The sequence below is a fragment of the Chelonia mydas genome, chromosome 5 (genome assembly GCF_015237465.2).
Source record: "Chelonia mydas isolate rCheMyd1 chromosome 5, rCheMyd1.pri.v2, whole genome shotgun sequence".
Classification (NCBI taxonomy): Eukaryota; Metazoa; Chordata; order Testudines; family Cheloniidae; genus Chelonia; species Chelonia mydas.
This window is the reverse complement of record NC_051245.2, coordinates 48618267-48636366: the sequence shown is the minus strand read 5'-3', so window position 1 is coordinate 48636366 and position 18100 is coordinate 48618267. Positions and strand designations below refer to the sequence as shown.

At 40.5% G+C, this 18100-nt stretch overlaps 1 protein-coding gene and 1 long non-coding RNA gene across 6 annotated transcripts in view; one reads left to right on the top strand and one right to left on the bottom strand.

The window, feature by feature from the left end:
• Positions 1 to 5765: 5765 nt before the first annotated feature.
• On the bottom strand, positions 5766 to 11036 carry LOC119566672. The gene is made up of 3 exons (XR_005225982.2): positions 10519 to 11036; positions 6504 to 6560; positions 5766 to 6219 (listed from the first exon to the last, which is right to left on the bottom strand). It is a non-coding gene; the product is annotated as an uncharacterized LOC119566672 (long non-coding RNA).
• A 59-nt stretch (positions 11037 to 11095) lies between these two features.
• Positions 11096 to 18100, top strand: part of FCHO2 (FCH and mu domain containing endocytic adaptor 2) — a 230456-nt gene continuing 223451 nt past the window's right edge. For 2 of the 5 annotated variants that reach the window (XM_037903050.2, XM_037903047.2), the window contains exon 1: positions 11096 to 11293. In XM_037903050.2, coding sequence (XP_037758978.1) covers positions 11267 to 11293 — 27 coding nt within the window. In that variant the 5' untranslated portion in view covers positions 11096 to 11266. The remainder of the gene's footprint in view (positions 11294 to 18100) is intronic. The other 3 variants (XM_037903046.2, XM_037903043.2, XM_037903049.2) reach the window with 3 other exon arrangements.

The window sequence follows — 18100 nt, the reverse complement described above, 5'->3', positions numbered from 1 at the left end:
CTAATAGCTTATCCAAAGTGACCACTCTCCTTACATTGTGTGATAATCAAGGTGGGCCATTTCCAACACAAATCCAGGTTTTCTCACCCCGCTCCCCACACACAAACTCACTCTCCTGCTGCTAATAGCTTATCCAAAGTGACCACTCTCCTTACATTGTGTATGATAATCAAGGTGGGCCATTTCCAGCACAAATCCAGGGTTTAACAAGAACGTCGGGGGCGGGGGGGGAGGAAAAAACAAGGGGAAATAGGTTACCTTGCATAATGACTAAGCCACTCTTAGTCTCTATTCAAGCCTAAGTTAATTGTATCCAATTTGCAAATGAATTCCAATTCAGCAGTTTCTCGCTGGAGTCTGGATTTGAAGTTTTTTTGTTGTAAAATAGCGACTTTCATGTCTGTAATCACGTGACCAGAGAGATTGAAGTGTCCTCCGACTGGTTTATGAATGTTATAATTCTTGACATCTGATTTGTGTCCATTTACTCTTTTACGTAGAGACTGTCCAGTCTGACCAATGTACATGGCAGAGGGCCATTGCTGGCACATGATGGCATATATCACATTGGTGGATGTGCAGGTGAACGAGCCTCTGATAGTGTGGCTGATGTTATTAGGCCCTGTGATGATGTCCCCTGAATAGATATGTGGGCACAGTTGGCAACGGGCTTTGTTGCAAGGCTAGGTTCCTGGGTTAGTGGTTCTGTTGTGTGGTATGTGGTTGCTGGTGAGTATTTGCTTCAGGTTGGGGGGCTGTCTGTAGGCAAGGACTGGCCTGTCTCCCAAGATTTGTGAGAGTGTTGGGTCATCCTTCAGGATAGGTTGTAGATCCTTGATGATGTGTTGGAGGGGTTTTAGTTGGGGGCTGAAGGTGACGGCTAGTGGCGTTTGTTTTGGGGAGCAGTGATTGTGAAAAAGATTTGGTGGTTATGTTGGGTATTCAGCTGAATGTGACCTCCCAGTGTGGTGCTGTGGCAAAAAGGGCTAATGTGATCCATGGATGTATAAATAGTAGAATACCTACTAGGAGTAAGGAGGTTATATTACCTCTTTTTGGCACTGGTGCAATGAGAGCTTTGACTGCTAGAGTGAAGAGTAAGTTATCATTTTTTTTTGTTCCCCACATAGGTACCTATACTTGTGATTAAGTTACCCCTTAACCTTTTCTTTAAGATTGAGCTCCTTGAGTATCTATCATAAGGCATGTTCTGTAATCCTCTAACATTCTCATGAATCTTCTCCGAAGCCCCTCTCCTAATGTATCTGTTGTCCTTGTATTATGGACACTGGAACTGGGCACAGTACTCCAGTAATGATCTCACTAGTGAGTAATACCACTTCCCTGCTGTTAGATAGTCCCCTGCTTATATAGACAAGGATTGTGCTAATCCTTTTAGCTACAATGGTTTTCAATGTTTTTTCATTTGTGGACCCCTAAAAGAATATCAAACAGAGGTGTGGACCCATTTGAAAAATCTTAGATAGTCTGTGGACCCCCAGGAGTCCATGGACCACATGTTGAAACCACTGAGCTACAGTATTGCACTGAGCTGCTGCTGTTGTGTTTGTTACTTCTGCGCTTTTCAGCGTGTCTGCATTCCAGGATAGTCCTCCGTCTTTTGTGACCTACATTCTTTGTTCCTTACATTGTCAGTATTAAAATCCATGTTCAAAGGAACCCACCTTACCAAAGCGATACAAATTGATCTGGGTAAGTGACATGACTCCATTGTTTACCACTTCACAAATTTTGTAATCTGTAAAGTTTACCAGCAACAATTATTATCTTAAAGATCCATTAATAAAAATATTTAATAGCATTTGGCCAATAATAGATCTATGCAGGACTTTTTGAGATCTATCCGTTAACCGGTTTTTAAATCCATTTAATATGCGCTACATTGATTTTTGTGTGGTGCTAATTTTTATCAGAAGGACATGTAGGCCTAAATTAAATGTCTTACAGAAGTCAATTATGTTAATACAGTTATCAACCAAACTTTTAATCTCAGAGGTTTTTCTATAAAACCATGTTGAGTGGCATTAATTATGATACTCTCCTTTAATATTTTACTGATTATGTCCCATATGAACCTTTCTATGATTTTGTCTGGGGTCAGACTAACTGACATCTAGTTACCTGGGTCATCCCATTTAACCTTTTAAAATACTGGTACATATTTTCTAGTTCTTTGGAACTTTGTGTTCAAAAACTTCTTTTAAGAAATCAACATTAATGGTTCAGAGAGCTCCTTGACCAATTATTTTAATACTCTTAGGTGCAAGTTACCTGGTCCTGCTGATTTGTAAAATGTTTAAAGTTAATAGTTGCATTTTTAACATCCTCCCTAGTTACCGATAGAATAGAAAATATTTCATCAAGATATGATATGAATAAATCATCCTGTTCCTTTACAAACATAACAAATGTTTCTTCAAGGCCCGAGCCCCATGTATATTCCACTGTGGGTGTGGGCATTCACTCCAAGCACCTGCACTCAGAGAATTCTTGTAAGCAGAGTCCATTGGTCCACGCATGTGCCCTTGCCTTCCTCCATGCTTTTAACCAAAGGCAAAAAGGGCACAGAACAGATTATATAGCTTTCCTTCAATTTCTTCTATCTCAAAATATGGGAAAGGACCTTCTTTAATAATCCTCCACAGAAAATTAGTAAACCCTAGGAAATCCATTCTTTTTGTAATGCTGGACCTTAAAGCAAGCCTGTTCATGATACATATTTTCGACATTAAAATTTGTTCAGATGACCTTTTTTATCCTCTTGCTTCAGCAGAAAGAATGGGATTTTGCTGAATACTAGCTGCTTCCTTCTTTGCTTTTCTTTTGACGTGTTCCCTAAACTCATTATTTCTATAGTGATAAGTTTTTAAGATTCACTTAACTGATTTGGACATCCCATATTTTTCTTAAGTTAGCTTAATGTTTGTGTAAAGCTCTGAATTGATGTCAGGAAACTAAAGTGGGCTAGGTCCCTGTTCTTCTGGCCTTTCTCTGCCTCCCTCTCTCCTCCTTCCTCCCCACCACCCCCATCCCATAATGGACACAGTAGCAGGGCAGGGGCCACTGTTTCATTCTGAAAAATTAGATGTTTCTAAAATGTGAAAGTGAGGCTATGACTCCTCTCCCAGATCACCCTCCAGTACAGGAACCATGGCCAGGAAATGAGGCTTCCAAACGATTATCTTGCATATGGGAAGGAGCCTTAAGCCTCCGCTCTGCTCCTGCAGCCTTTGCTGCCATCTTCTGGTCAGAAAAATAGTTACAGCTGTCACTCTATTTCCATTCCTCTCTCCCCCCCACAAAGCCAGTGCAGGCACTAAGGGTGTTATGACAACACACTAACTTATTTTAAATAAATGAATGCCTGATGCTGACTCCCTCCCCTCATCCCTTCCTTGGACTTGACTCTACGGAGTAGTGTTGTTCCACCATGCTTCCAGCACATTCACCACTACTTCAGAAACAGACTTCTCCAGCTCTGAAGTCTCAGGACTCAATCAAGTTATAGTGCCAAAAGGATCCAAAAGACCTGTCTTGCCCTGAGATTTTGTGAACCAGTCAACCTTTCCTCCAGTCAGAACGTGCCATGACGCAATGCACTATTTTACATTTCACAGACCAAATTGGGAAGAACTGTCCAAGGAAACAGAAACCTTATCTATCCACTGTACAGGCCCCAAGACAGTAACCAAAAACTACCTGAATTAAAATTTATGCTAATCAATGCAAGGTGTGTTGCCAATAAACAATGTATGACCTCTTCAGAGATTAAGCACTCAACTGAGCTTGCATAAGAGGCCTGGCCTGATGACACTGCAAGCTCTGTTAGCCCCCCTTCTCTTTCTCCTCCTCTCCCTCCACCCGTCAGCTTCTTGGCCTATCACAGACAGGACAAGCCTGGTGGCACTGCATTCACCTTTTCAAACATCAAATCCAAGAGGATCCACAAGTGAGATGAATTCACTCCAGGGTGTATTTGATTTAAATCACTAATCAGGAAGACTCTATTTAATCATGGATTTCTACAGAAAAATGCATTCTTGTTGGTTGTTATAACCTTAATACACATTCTTCACAATTCAGAGATAGATGTAGATTTTATTTTTAGAAGGTACACACTATGCACTTTGTAAATGATTTATTTTGAAAACTTTTTAGATTAGTTTTACAGCTATATCAGAAAATGAATGATTGTTTGGTTATTTCATTTACCAAAGGTAATTGAAGCAGATACTTATGAAGTCATTGGGAGGTGAACTATCTCCAATTCAACAGGTTAAACATTATTATTTCGAGGATTTTCTTGCCAAGCTGTAGTAGGAGGAGAACATCACCAGACATTTAAATTGTTTTATTTAACTAAAAACATTATGTATTCTGGATTTTTTTCTTCAACAGCAAACATATATTTTAACAAAACAAACATATGAATTTTTGAATTTAGTTAAACATTCAAGTTTTTTAAAATCAGGTTTTTGTTAAAGTTGTTTTTAACTAAAATAGTTAAATGAAATATATATTTTTTAAAAACAAAAATTAAATCAACTGTCAGCCAGGTAAACATGAGAAACTTAAAATATTGGCTTCTGCAGCTAACTCAGTTGTCTTCACCTCCATTTTCCTGTTTGTTCATAATCTGGAAAAGAAAAATAAGCTTTCCTGCTTTTTCAGGTCCCAAACGATTTCTCAATTTGGAATGAATTAGTCCAAAGGAAGAAAATATTCTTTCTACACCAGCAGAAGCTACTGCTTCTTAAGTGAGATTATCACTTCAACAGTCTCTGAATCCAAGTACTTAAATGACTTCCACCAGTTCACTGGTGTGACTTTCTTTAAAACAACATCAGCAAACATATATTTCTTGAATGGTTCGCCCTTAGCTCTGAAGTTTATTATAGTTGGCATTATGGAGGGCTGATTGCTGGATGTCCATGTCATAGCCAACTCCTCTTCTTCAGCAGTTAAGGTTTGACCCTAACACTGAGTATCGAGAATATTTGCAAGAAAATGAGCTGGAGAGAGTGCTTGTCCCATTCGGTTTTTGTTTTTTTTAATGCTTCTAATTTAACTCTGTCATTACATATTTCTCTTTTTAAGATTTCACTCAGTTCCTTCCAAATTTCAACAGCATCATCAATAAAACAGCTATTTCCCTGCATTTTGTTCAAGCCTTCAGAAATAGGCTTTAGGGTACTCAGCATGTGTTCAACATGTCTCTTAAGCCCAATGTTGACAACTCTGGCTGTGACAGTGCCATCTATTTTTTCTTGATTTTGTTCACAAACTGTCATCAGATTAGGCCAGTTCTTGATATAGTGCTCAAAACAGTCCACTGCTGAGTTCCATCGCATGTCTTGTGGGAGAGTTAGCTTGATTCCTCCCACTTTTTTCAGAGCAGCTGCTGCAAAGTGGTTGTTATGGAAGTATTTTGTAATTTCAACAATATTAGCTTTTATTTCTGGAACACTGAAGTCTTTGCCTAAGAGGTGCATCAAATGAGCATTGCAACTGTGTGTTGTTGGGACCCTCTTCTAAATAATTTCTTCTCATCTTGGATACACTTGCAGCATTGTGTGTGACCAAGCTGCGTACTAGATATTTGAATTGTTTTTCACAATTTTGTTATAGCTTTTACTGCTGATACTTGTAAGTATTCTGCTGTGTGTTCATTTCCTGATGTATCAGTTGTTTCTGTAAGGAAGACATTCCCTTCTTCTGTTGTCACACAAGCACATACAACAGGATGATTGTGGACACTGCTCCACCCATCAAGACTCAGGTTAACAATTTCACCCTCTATACCGTTTGCACACTGCTCAATTTCTCTTCCATACACTTTATCCAGCAATTTGCCTGCAACATCTGCTCAGGTGGGTGGACTGTATGCTGGTGTTAATGACTGCACCATGTTAATGAAGTGTGGGTTCTCAATCATACGGAAAGGAGAGTTGATTGCATAAAACTGGGCAATTTTTTCATCCATTACCTCTTTTTGTAATCTGGTTCTTTTCACAAATTTATCTATGGTTGTTTCTAGATGGAGATTTTTTTTTTTCTTTTTGCTATAGGTGATATACTGTGCCTATGTGACATACATGATGTGACTGAAACACTATCATGACTTAACTCAAACTGTAGAAAATGATGATCTTGAAGGTGGATAGTCTTCAGAATCCTGTAAGTTGAGGATGGATTCTCCTAAACAAAATATGTCAATGCAGTTATTTAATTAGGATTACCATACTGCTAATTTAGTATTACTCATTGCATTCACTGACACTCTGTACTACTTTACAGGTGAAATTGTAAATAGACAGATCTGCCTATTTCAGCTATTTATTTTTTATCACAACTGCATCTAAAATGATAGTACCATAGAGTAACAACTATATTTTTTGCTCAAACATGAGAATTCAAGAATAGTCCAGAAGGAAGATAGGCAGTCCTTAAGAAAGAAGTCTGAAATAAAAAAGTTTACCAACCTGAAGATCCTGCATGTTCAGACATGTTCCTTTTATCATCTTCAATGCAGCTTCCACCTGAGAAGGAACACTTCTCATGATGTTTCATTCAGGCAACCAGGCCTTGCATTTCTTTGTTGCACTGTTTGCATTTTGCATGCATGCCTGTCTTACCCACAGGTAGAGGAACTTCATTAAAATATTCCCAAACTGGGTCTCTTTTACGGCTTGCTGCCATTATAGGTTTTCCCTTCTAGTGAGAGAATGGTATGGTAGATCTCAAATCAATGAAGGCTACACACAGACTTCCAGACTTCTGGAATATGTTGCTCAAACAGTTTCAATTTTGTTTCTACTGCCTGTCCTTCCCTTCTCACATTTATCTCCAGACTTCTTCTCCTTGTCCAGATCTATTCCACCCCAAACAATCTTCTATTCATTGAACTTTTTGAAACTTTGCACTTTTAAAGAGAGATAGGGGATTGACTCTTATTATTATTTATTTATTTATTCTGTTATTTCTCACCTCTATATACTTTAAATCATTTTTGCTGTTAACAAGCATGTTATCTCTGGGGACACAAATCCACAGTTTGAGAACTGCACAACTAAGCATCTCTGCTGGTATCTTCTAGACTAAGCACTGAGTCCCATTAGGTAGATAGAAAAATTAACCTAAATCTACACAGAAGCCCCTGGAACCCCATAAGATTGGGTCCCTAATCCATGAACTATTGAAACTCATTTACAAAACTTTTCTTAAACTTTATATGACTATATTGTCTCATACTATAGAATTAGAATGTCTAATCCCTATTCCATGATGAGATATCTTTGAGCTATAATGTATCTTAATTAAAACCATCTTTAGATGGATTTTTTTGATAAAATCCTTTTTTGAGGACAAAGCTAATTTAAATTTAAAAAAATCATTGATTTTTTTTATCCACCCTGATTCACTCCATTTTATTTTTCTAAAAATAGAAACCAGAGCCAATGCTAATACAGACGCTATTTAGAGACTTCCAAAGTTTAATTGGCTCATAAAAGAGCTCCTGATACATTGGTGATTGTGGTAAAATACCCCAGACTTCTTGTCCTAGAGATTTCAACAGCTGTTGACAAGGCTGCCGCTGTAAAAGGCCCAAAACTTGTCTCATTATCTGCCTCTTTAGAACTTTCACAGATACAACCCACACAGCTGGTCACTCCTTCAACCTGGTCTTCAAATTAGATGTCAATATTGGGGACATCACAACCCAGCCGCTGTCTTGAACAGACCATGACCTTATTAAGCCAGTGGTCAAAGACCTATGATGCTGTCTCTACTGTGAAGACTCATAGACTTCATCAAATTTTCAAGCATGCTGAAGGACAACAGCAGCCCTTCACCCACAGGACAAAGAGTGAATGATCTGGTGAATCATCATTGTATGTTAGCACTGACTATTAACACATGGCCTCTTCCTACTCAGACCTCCTTCATTTTCTGACACTCTGCCCCAGATGGAGAGTGGGCTGGAAACTCTGCCACTGATGGCAAAAAATTGAAGTTGAAACAAAGAATTTCTTCAAGCCTATCACTGAGGCTGTGTAATAGGCCAAGTAAACTTTCCTAGTGGCTTCCATTGAAGCTGCCAAATCCTGCCCTAATGAGCTATCCAAGGTGATAAACAGCGTCATCAATCTTAAGTGCCTGCAGGCCAAAACAGAACCCAAATGCTGTGAAATAACTATTATCCTACTTAGCCAAAAAGTTCCTGAATATTAACAAAGGCTTCTCAAATTTCATCGATCCCATTATACCACCTAACAAACATGTTCCAGAGTTCAATACATTCATTCCTCAAGGGCTACTGCGATACCCTAAAAGAATCTCAACCCAAGTCTCCCAAATGGGAGTCTGACCTATGCCCTCTCTGGCTGATGAAGGAGTCATAAACAATTTCTGAATGAAATAGCTAACGCTTCATTCAGTGAATTAATCTTCCCTTCCTCCTTCAAACGTACAATAATCTGACCACCACTGAAGAAATCCACCTTGGATGTATCTGTTCTACCATTCCGGACCAAGCTCACAGAGAAGTTAGACAATGGATAACTACAATTCATCTAATTGATGCTAATATCCTAGAACCCAGCACAATCTGGATTTAGGCTGGGATGTGGGATGGAACCCTCTTTAGGTCCTGATGTACGATGTACAGCTGTCAGTGGAGAGTGGCCAGATGTCCATTCTCATCCCCCTGGGCTTCTCTGTAGTATTTGACACTGTTGACCCATGAGACACTGCTGTTCCATTTGAGAGAGGTGGCAGAGGTACAAGGTAATGTGCTAAAATGGTTCGAGTCCTTCCCTGTAGGGGTACACTCAACAAGTAGCGATGAGAAACTGCACTTCCACTACTAAATTTCTCACTTTTGGAGTCAGGCAAGGATAAATTCTCTCTGGTCCTGTTCAACATCTATATGCAGCCACTAGGTGAACCAGTAAGAAATGTATGCAAGAGTCAGCACTATGCAGATTACACATACCTCCACCTACTCTTCACCCCGTAAGACCATATACTGCCATCAACTCCAAGTTCTCACATAACAAAATCCACAAGTAGTGCTATCTGCCTTGTCTGGTTGGATTGGAAACTCCCATCCTGACAGATGATGAGCTGGCCTTAGTTATACCTGCCTTTGTCATATCTCCTCTGGATTACAGTGTTGGTATCCTCATGTAGGCATGGAGCTATCAGATCTTGGGGAGCTTTGGCTAATATAGACTGCTAAAGCATGTCTTCTCAGCAATGTTTGATACTACACCTACCTGAAACCTGTCCTCTGATCTTTACAGTGGCTTCTCAGAGGATGTTGTCAAGTCCTTAGTCTTTATCTTTATAGCGTTTGTTGTCTGGACTTAGGATTTCTAAAAGGTTGCCTAAACCTCTGGTATGAAAACTTCAGTCAACTCCACTTGTTTTGGAACAGTAGAACTCACTCAGTGTAAAGTTTGTCTGTGCAAGAGATGTATCATTCTCTGGGGTTGGTCCAAGACTGTGGAATGAACTCCTACAGGAACTAAGGAGTATCGGAAACCTAACCTCCATTTGCTCCAAATGCAAAACCTCCACTCCTTTGACCTTGCCTTTTCTCTTGTGCACAGCAGCATGTACACTTAAAACAAACAAACAAACCCTCACCAAACAAATCAACCTTCTGTGACAGATACTAGTCATAATGCTTAATGCACTATTGGAAGATACTCAGATACAATGCTGATGGGGGTAGTATAAGAACCTAAATCGAATGTCTTCCATTTGTACACAGAAAAAGTACAGCAAAGAACTGGCAGTAGAAACTTCCATACTGAATGTGCTTCAGCTTTATTGTTTTGCAGCTCCCTCTTGAGCTGTCCCCATGATAACATATACTGGAGAGGGGTTACCACTTTCTTAGCAGGGAATGATTTGGATCCTAGCCCCGAAGTATCTACATAGGTCAGCCTGTTATTGGAAAGAGCTCCAGGCAGACATGGCATGTCAGCTGCTGCTTTTCTGCCTTTTGGCACAGTAGTTTAATCTCTAATGTGGGAGGGTGTCCACCTGTTCTTCATACCTGGCTTCTATGAAGAGGGAAGATAACCAGTTTGAAGAAGAGAGCAGGGGTTGGATAATGTGGCGGTCAGTTTCTTAGTGAAGCTACTGCTATTCTCAATCCCTTCTGAGGACGACTTTTATCGTTTCTAGGAATTTACTGCCGTGGTCACAAACTTCTGACCTACTGTTATCATGAGTGTATGACAAGCCTGTATTCATATCTTGGAGCTGCACAATAAGCACAGTAGGGCTTGTCCCTTGACTGAGGGTCTTCTGGAGCTACTGATGGACCTGGCTAACCTGCATCCATTCCACCTGCTTCTACAATGTATGATAAAAGAGCTGATGCTACCAGAGCATGAATCCTTTTTTAATTGAGCAGGAATTATGTTCTTTTGAAAGGTGCTGATCATGATGCATCATTCACCATAGCTGTACTATTTTTCTTACCCTTAACTTCAACCGTGTCAGGAACAGTGGTTTGGCAGCGGCTCTCATGTTGATCAGACAACCTCAACTGGGGCCCATCGCTTAGCAGCCACTCTGGATAAGACAGAACTTGTCCACCCCGGCACTGTAACCTTCCCCTCTCTGCTCACCCTTGCTTCTTGACTGGTTGAAGAAAGGAGCGTAGTTGAACTTTTCTTGGGAAACGTTTTGCTGAGGCAGACTTAAAACATTACCGCCCTCTATCGAACCTGCCTCAAGCGTCGGGCTTTGCTGCTTGGGTGCGAAAGTTTTTCCTTGCCAGAGCCGGCTCCCTATTTTACTATTTCAATTCCCGACACGCGTTAGAAGTGGCGAGTAGCGCAGCAGGGCCTGTGCCGCCTGGGGCAGCCGCGCCGCCCCACGAGCGCTGGGCCAGCGCTGCTGCAGAACTCAAGGCAGCGCGAAACCCGCGCTCTCCCACGGCCGGGCCCCTCTCAGGCCGAGCACCGCCCGCTCTCGACTCCTGCGCACACCCTTGGCCGGGGGAGAGGCGGGCGGTGCAGCGACACGCCTGCGCACTGGGGGAGGTGGCCGTGGCTGGCTGGCGCGTGCGCGCCGGGGCGGTTTGGGCTGCAGAGTGGCTGCCGCACAGTAAAGGGAAGGGCGGCGCTCTGTGGCGGGCGGCGGCGGTGGCTGTTTCCTCCGTTGGGTCTTGGTGGCTGAGGCCGTCGGAGCCGGGCTCACCCAGCGCTGAGGCGGCGGCGCGGTCATGGCGTCTTTCGTGGAGAGTTTCTGGGTAGGAGCCGTTGATTGTGTCCGCTCGGGCCGCGGCTCGCTCCCGCTCTGCCCGCTGCAGGGGAGGGACAGGACTCGGCATAGCCGAGTCCCCTCTGGGCCAAGCCGCTCTGGCTCCTACGCCACCCCGAGGACTGGGCTTGGGCCTTGGTGCGGGAGGAGATGGGGGTCGGAGTCGCGCTCGTGCGCCGTGTCCCCGGCCTCTCCCGCTGCCGGCAGTCCTGGGACCTCCCCGCCTCGCGTCCCTGCTGGGGACAGGACTGGGGTGTCCGGGACGCACACGGAGCCCTGCTGTGGAAGGACCCGTGAGCCGGTCCCCTCTGGCACGGGGCGCAGCTGAGGCTGGGGTGCCCTTTTGCCGAGTGTGTCTATTGCAGCTGTGGGGAGCCGGCTCCCTTGGTCGCGCCAAGGCTAGGGGCAGGCTGCTGTAGGGAGAAGCTGGCACAGCTCGCTGTGCGCTGCTGTTGGATATGCACCGATTCACGGTCCTGCAAAGCACTAGCTGGACATACTCCAGACATGGTGACTTCTGTGGCATTACCGACCACGTATCTCGAGGGATGCGCTGGAAGGGAACTCCAACTAGGTCTCATTCGTTCCTAATCTCTTTGTTAAAACTCATACTTGAAAGTTAGAGGTTATTCATTTAACTTTTCGTACAATAAAACTGCCCCGGTAAATAGCACCGATTCCAGCGTACTGCATTTGTATTAGCAAACACAAACTGTGCTTCCGAAGTCATGCCCTCCCAGTGAAAACTGTTTTTCTGCCAACATAGTGGGAGCGATGCAGAGTAACGGCAGGAATTTATAGCTTCCAGAATTATTAGTTTAAATTATCCTGTAGTTTTAACTAATTTACTGCATTGTGAGAAATGAACTAAATGTTTTGAGAAATTGCTAGTCTTAATTTCCTGATTTGAGTTACTTACAGAACTGTGAATAATGGATACATATGCATTGTAGAGAATTTTGATTTGTTTTAACTGGATTAATCCTTTCCTGAGAGAAATTACAAAACATTGAACCCTAGCTTAAGTCTGTAGAATTTTTAAACTAGCCTTCTACACTGATAGGTCTTAATTCAAATTTAGATTTTAAGTTTTAGTGTATTTATCGTCAAAAGTCTTATGTGTAACTTGAAGAGCTTTGTTTTTATTGTAGAAACATATGGCCCTTTTAAATGTAAAGCCCATAGATGTATATATAATCTTGTGGGCTCCTAGAGCTCTGATGTCTTTGCCTTAATGTTTTTATATGCAAAGGTTTACAAATGAGCCATGATAGTTTCAAAGTACATATTTGCTAAAAGTTGAGCAGGGATAACATCGGAAGGGAAAGTGTTGCTTTCAGATTTGTCTGCTTTGTAAATATGAATAATAGTTCTCCTTATTTACAGTAAACTAATTTTATAAATATAATGGAAATTTTAAGAAATAACCGCAAACATGTTTTGTTTGCAGTCTTAAATTCAACAACTTTATTAAAATTGTATGTTATTAAATCCAATGTAAAAATTCTGAACAGTACTACAGCATTGGAGGGGAATGTATGTTTAACTACATATGAAAACTTTCTGTAGCTTTGTAAATAGCATTTAAAAGGATGCTTAGTAATGTTTGGTCTTAGTTGTTTAACAGTAGGAACAAACTGTGGTAACCTTTGGTGTTTTTAACAACAGATACAAAAATAAAATCACACATCTGAAAATTTAGTTCCTACTGTTAACCAAGAAGCACAAAATTATTGTAACTGAGGTAGGCCCTTTAACTGTTTTGATGTCCAGTTGTGCTTTCTGTCTCACTGGCAAGTCAGTATCACTCATGCATTACTCTGTGGGGAGTTCACATGCACATTCTTCCCCAGGGTCCTCCAAGAGAGTGTTCCCTAGAAGCTATAGCATTAAGGATGAGGCACAGCAGGTGTGTGTGCACACTGATACAGGAGAGAATGAATATTACTGAGCATATGTGGGTAGACCTGAGAGCAACACCATGATTCTCTTCTCCTTGAAAGACCCTTAAAGACATCAGTAGGGCAGTAGTACTCCTCCCTTCTTTTTTTTGTTTTGTTCAAGGGGTCTAAAAAAATAAACTGCTTGTGGTATTCAGAGGGTTATCAAAACTTTTTAAAAGTCTTAATTACTTAATTAAAATACAAACAAGTTGATAATGTCTATTTAATTTTGAATGAACCATATTTTTCACATGTCAGAAAATATTGCGTATCTATAAAATCTCAAACTGAAGGTATATTATTGTCTATAGTACAGTCAAATAAAATGTAGCTTAGCGCATTTTTAATGTTTAAAGCTTAGTCTATCCCCATCAACATTTCAGATCAATTCATTGTTCAATATCATTCTTTCCTTGTTTCAGAGAGGACAGAATACAGACCCTACAATTCCAAATGTATTAAAATGTCTAAATGCTCAACGTTTTTACAGTTCAGACAATAAGAGGGAAAAAATAATCCAGTGCACTTAAATGTACAACATTATATCCAACAAAGGTATAATTTAAACATATAACACACCACCTCTGTGTACCTTTACCGACTACTTCATGGTTCTATCTAGTGAATAGAACACTGAACTAGGACTTGGGAGAACTGGGTTCTTCTATTCCCCGCTTGGCCACTGGCTTGCTGGGTGACCTTGGGAAGTGACTTCACCTTCTTGTTTCCCCATGTGTAAAACAAGGATAATTTTGAAAGCACTTTGAGATTGAATGATGGAAAGCACAATATAAGAACTAGGTATATTTATTACATAACATTCAGTTACTTTTTTTTTTCGTTACAACCCTTCATTTATTATTTTAGAGTAAGGAGGCTGGCCATGAAAGGGAAATATATTTAGACTACATTCTTCAGTAACTATTTTAAGTGATTGCAGTTCTTGAAGCTCACTTGTTGTGTGCCCTTGCCGAACCGGAGTATGTTCCACGATTTTAGAATAAACGTTTGTTTATGTAGCAAAGGGATCCAAATTCAATCCACAAAGTTGTGAATTAGATGTTCATGGTACTGTGATTACAAATGATCGACATGGTTTGACATGAATCCAAAGTGGAATTGAAATCTGGAGAAAAGTCTCAAAATGTACAGTTCAGGATTCCTTTAGAAGGAAAAGGATGAGACTTTCAGAGAAAGGAATGCTGGGGGTAGAAAATGAAATCATAGTTTTATAATGAATCCGTATCTCTTTGGTGTTGGAATGTACACTCGTCTCCAGTTGAAACTCAACATATGCCACATGGGAAACTAAACCATGGATCTTGTGCCTTAAATGGGCCTCCACTGGCTTGAATACTTATCCTCTTTTGTAGTCATTAGGGAATACACCAGAAACCTGATGGTCTGGTCTGATTCCATTCAGAATAGGGAAGTGACACATGTAAACACCCTATTTATGTAATTCTGTCTCCAGTACGCTAGGCTGCTACTTTTAAGGACTTTTTTGAGAAAATGATTCAGTAATGTACTGATGTAAACAAAACAAATGTATTTAAAATATATTGTTTTCTTTTCAGTGGCGAAGATTAAGAAATTTTTTAAATAATAGGTTACCATTAAAAGTGGCAACATTTAGAATTTGAACAGAGGGCATGGTTTGTTTGTTTTTTTTGAGGGGAGGAAAAAGTGAAAACTAGATAATCTTTTAGTGTTTGTATTCTATGGGAATATTTTAAAATGCAGTATAGTAACAGAAAAAAAGGATATATTGCTTTAAAACAAGTTTTTCATACAGGTTTTTGTTGTTGTAGGGTAAAAATGCAAGACAAGTGTGGTGTAGATTATAAATGATTTTTGAATTCATTGTTATGAGGTAGCGTTCCAAGCATTCAAATCACTTGACTGGACATTCTCAACACTCCTAATTAGGATGTTGTCACAGAACAATGGGTACCTACTGTTATATACAATGTATGCTGACTTAAAGCAGAGATATCGGTGAAATAAAATGCTTATGAAAAGTATTCCCATTGTAAAAATAAATTGTAATTTGTCACTTAATGTGTTTTGATACTGATGCAGTAGAGAAACAATTGCTCCCTTACTCTAAATAATGACTGGATGTTGTCTTGCTACTTTTCTAGAAGAGGCCCATTGGAAACTCCATCCAAACTTATTAAAATGTTTCATGAAGAAGCTAGGTACTGAGTAGCTGAAGTTTAGGAGCTGAGGAAGAAAAAAGAATATGTTCAGTGAATAAGTGTTTTTCAGTACTTAAATAACTGGTACATATTCCATGTGGTATTAATTTGACTAGAATTGTGGTTCTCGGACTGTCATCTGCAGAATAAAATATTTCAAGTGCAGACAAGCAGAGACTGAAATGTTGGGAAGGGATCATGGGCCATAAAAGGATCTCTTTTTTTTAAATGTTGACTCAAAATTTGTAGTTGGAGAACACTTGGACCAAACTGCTGGTTTTCAAACTGTCAGGCGTGCCCCCTGAATGGGGTGTCGATGAGGTTATCGGGGGGGGGGGGGAGGGGGGCGAGGATATGACTGGTTAAGCATTTTTCTTGCTTCTTCAGGGTTGCTGAGAAATTTCTCAAAGGTGAAAAAAAATATTACTTGTTCTTTGACTATATTTTTCCACAGATGTACAGCCCTCATTGTCCTTCCTCATTTGTATGGAGAGAAGGTGGGTGAGATAATCTTTTTATTGGACCAACATCAGCTGGTGAAACAGAAAAGCTTTTGAGTTTATATAGAGATCTTCTTGAGGTCTGGGAAAGGTACTCTGAGTGTCACAGCTAACTTCAAGATGGAACAGATTACTAAGCATAAGGAGTTATGACATTGTAAGAGACCATTCAGTGTGAAGTGGGCAGTTAACACCTCTGCAGTCTAGGACAAAGGAGGGTTAGTAGATTACAGATTGTTGTAATGAGCCATAAATCCAATGTTTTTTACTGAGTTCATGATTTTTAGTGTCTAGCAAAGTTACGAATTTAAGCTCCAAGGCTTGTCTTTTGAAGGTGTTCTGCAGGATTGAGAGGTCAGATGTGGAGTGATCATTTTGTGAAAAGTGTTTCCTCATGGGTATTTTTGTCTTTTCTGAGTAAGTTCATTTGGGAGCGTGGTGATTGCCTTGTTTCACCCACATAGTTGTTGTTAGGTCATTTAGCACACTGGACGAGGTATACCAAATGTTCTCTTAGGTATGTGTAGTACCCATGGATCTTGAAAGGTGTGTTATGGAGCCTATTGATCATCATGGCAATAGAGATGTGTTTGCAGGTTTTGCATCTGTTATGACAGGATCTGGTGTTGCTTTGAGTTGGTGTGCCCTCATCTGTGTGGAGCTTGTTTGTGATGATGAGCTTGGTTAGGTGGGGGCATTGTTTGAAGGCCAGAAGAGGGGGTTGGGGAAAGATTTCTCTCAGGATGTGGTTCCTATTGGATATAGGTTGTAATTGCTTGATGATGCTCTTTATATTTTCCAGTGTGGGGAGGTATGTGACAACTAGAACTGTGTGCCTGATGCTTCCCACCCTGTATTGAAGCAGGTTCCCCTGGGATATTTGGGTGGCGCATTCCATGATGTGATCTACTTCTATGGAGTGTCCTTATTTGGTGAAGACTTTTTAAAGTATGTTAAGATGTATATCCTGGATTTTCTTTTCAGAGTATACTCTGTGGTATCTGTAAGCCTGGTTGTATTTGGGGTGGTTACTGGATCCATAAAGGTAAGTGTGGTGATCTATGGGTTTCTTGTGTATGGTCATGTGTAGCATTCCATTGTTGAAGCTGATCATGGAGTCAGGGAAGTTGATGCTGGTGTGGGAGTGGAGTCCTCCTTAGGATTCTTGGAAATGGAAGAGGGAATTTTGGGTGTCAGAATTTTCAATGGCACTGCAGAGACAATATGCTTGAATGGCAGCCACTGATAACTAACATTTAAAAATATATATAGCAGGATATCCTTTTTTCAGGGGATCTCAAAACTTTCTGCAAATACAGGCATCATGTCACATACACCATTGCAATGAAATCACCTGTGAAATGTGGCAGCTATTTAAGTATGTACAGCAGTCTTATCCAGCTGTTCAGGACAAGGGGTGAAGAGCATGTTATCCAATTAAAACTGTAGGAAATATAGATACATTGCAATTTAATCAGTTTGGAAATCATTGGTGATTCATTTTATATCCATGCATCTATCTCAGACTTGTTCATGTCCAGGTGCTACAACTTTTCTGCATACAGAGCTTGCATTGGAATTAATGAGAATTCTTGTAGGATTAGGCCGTTAATCTTTTCGTCTACTGCAATGACATCTAATGTAATTTCTAAGAAGACCCTTCAGCCGAAGTCTTGTAAGGTAGCTAACTGCTGCAAACATTTAGCCATCTGCCAGCAGTTCCAAGGGTAGATTACTTCATGAAGCACAAGGAAAAAGTACTGGCTGAATCACCAGAGAGAGAAACATTCACTGTTGCATACTAAGTTCCCAGACATTGCTGCTATTAGAATAGTTTCACAGCAGCTGAGGAATCTGATCCAACACAACCCCCAAATTGCCAAAATTGAGTCACGAAGAGAAAGTACACACCCTAAATTAAAGGTGAAGAAATCTTCCTCACCATATCTTATGGTTGCTCCCAATGTTCTAGTTTTTTCCATCCATGTACGGAATAAATTTTATGTGCACCGAGGTATGTGCCAATATGCTCTACCAGTAGAAACAAAAAACCTAGATATAATTTTTTTTTAAAAAAAAGTTACCATAGGGATAATTACTCCAGCCAGGACAGGTTAGGCATTTTAGAACTCACTACTCAAAGAATTTAAGT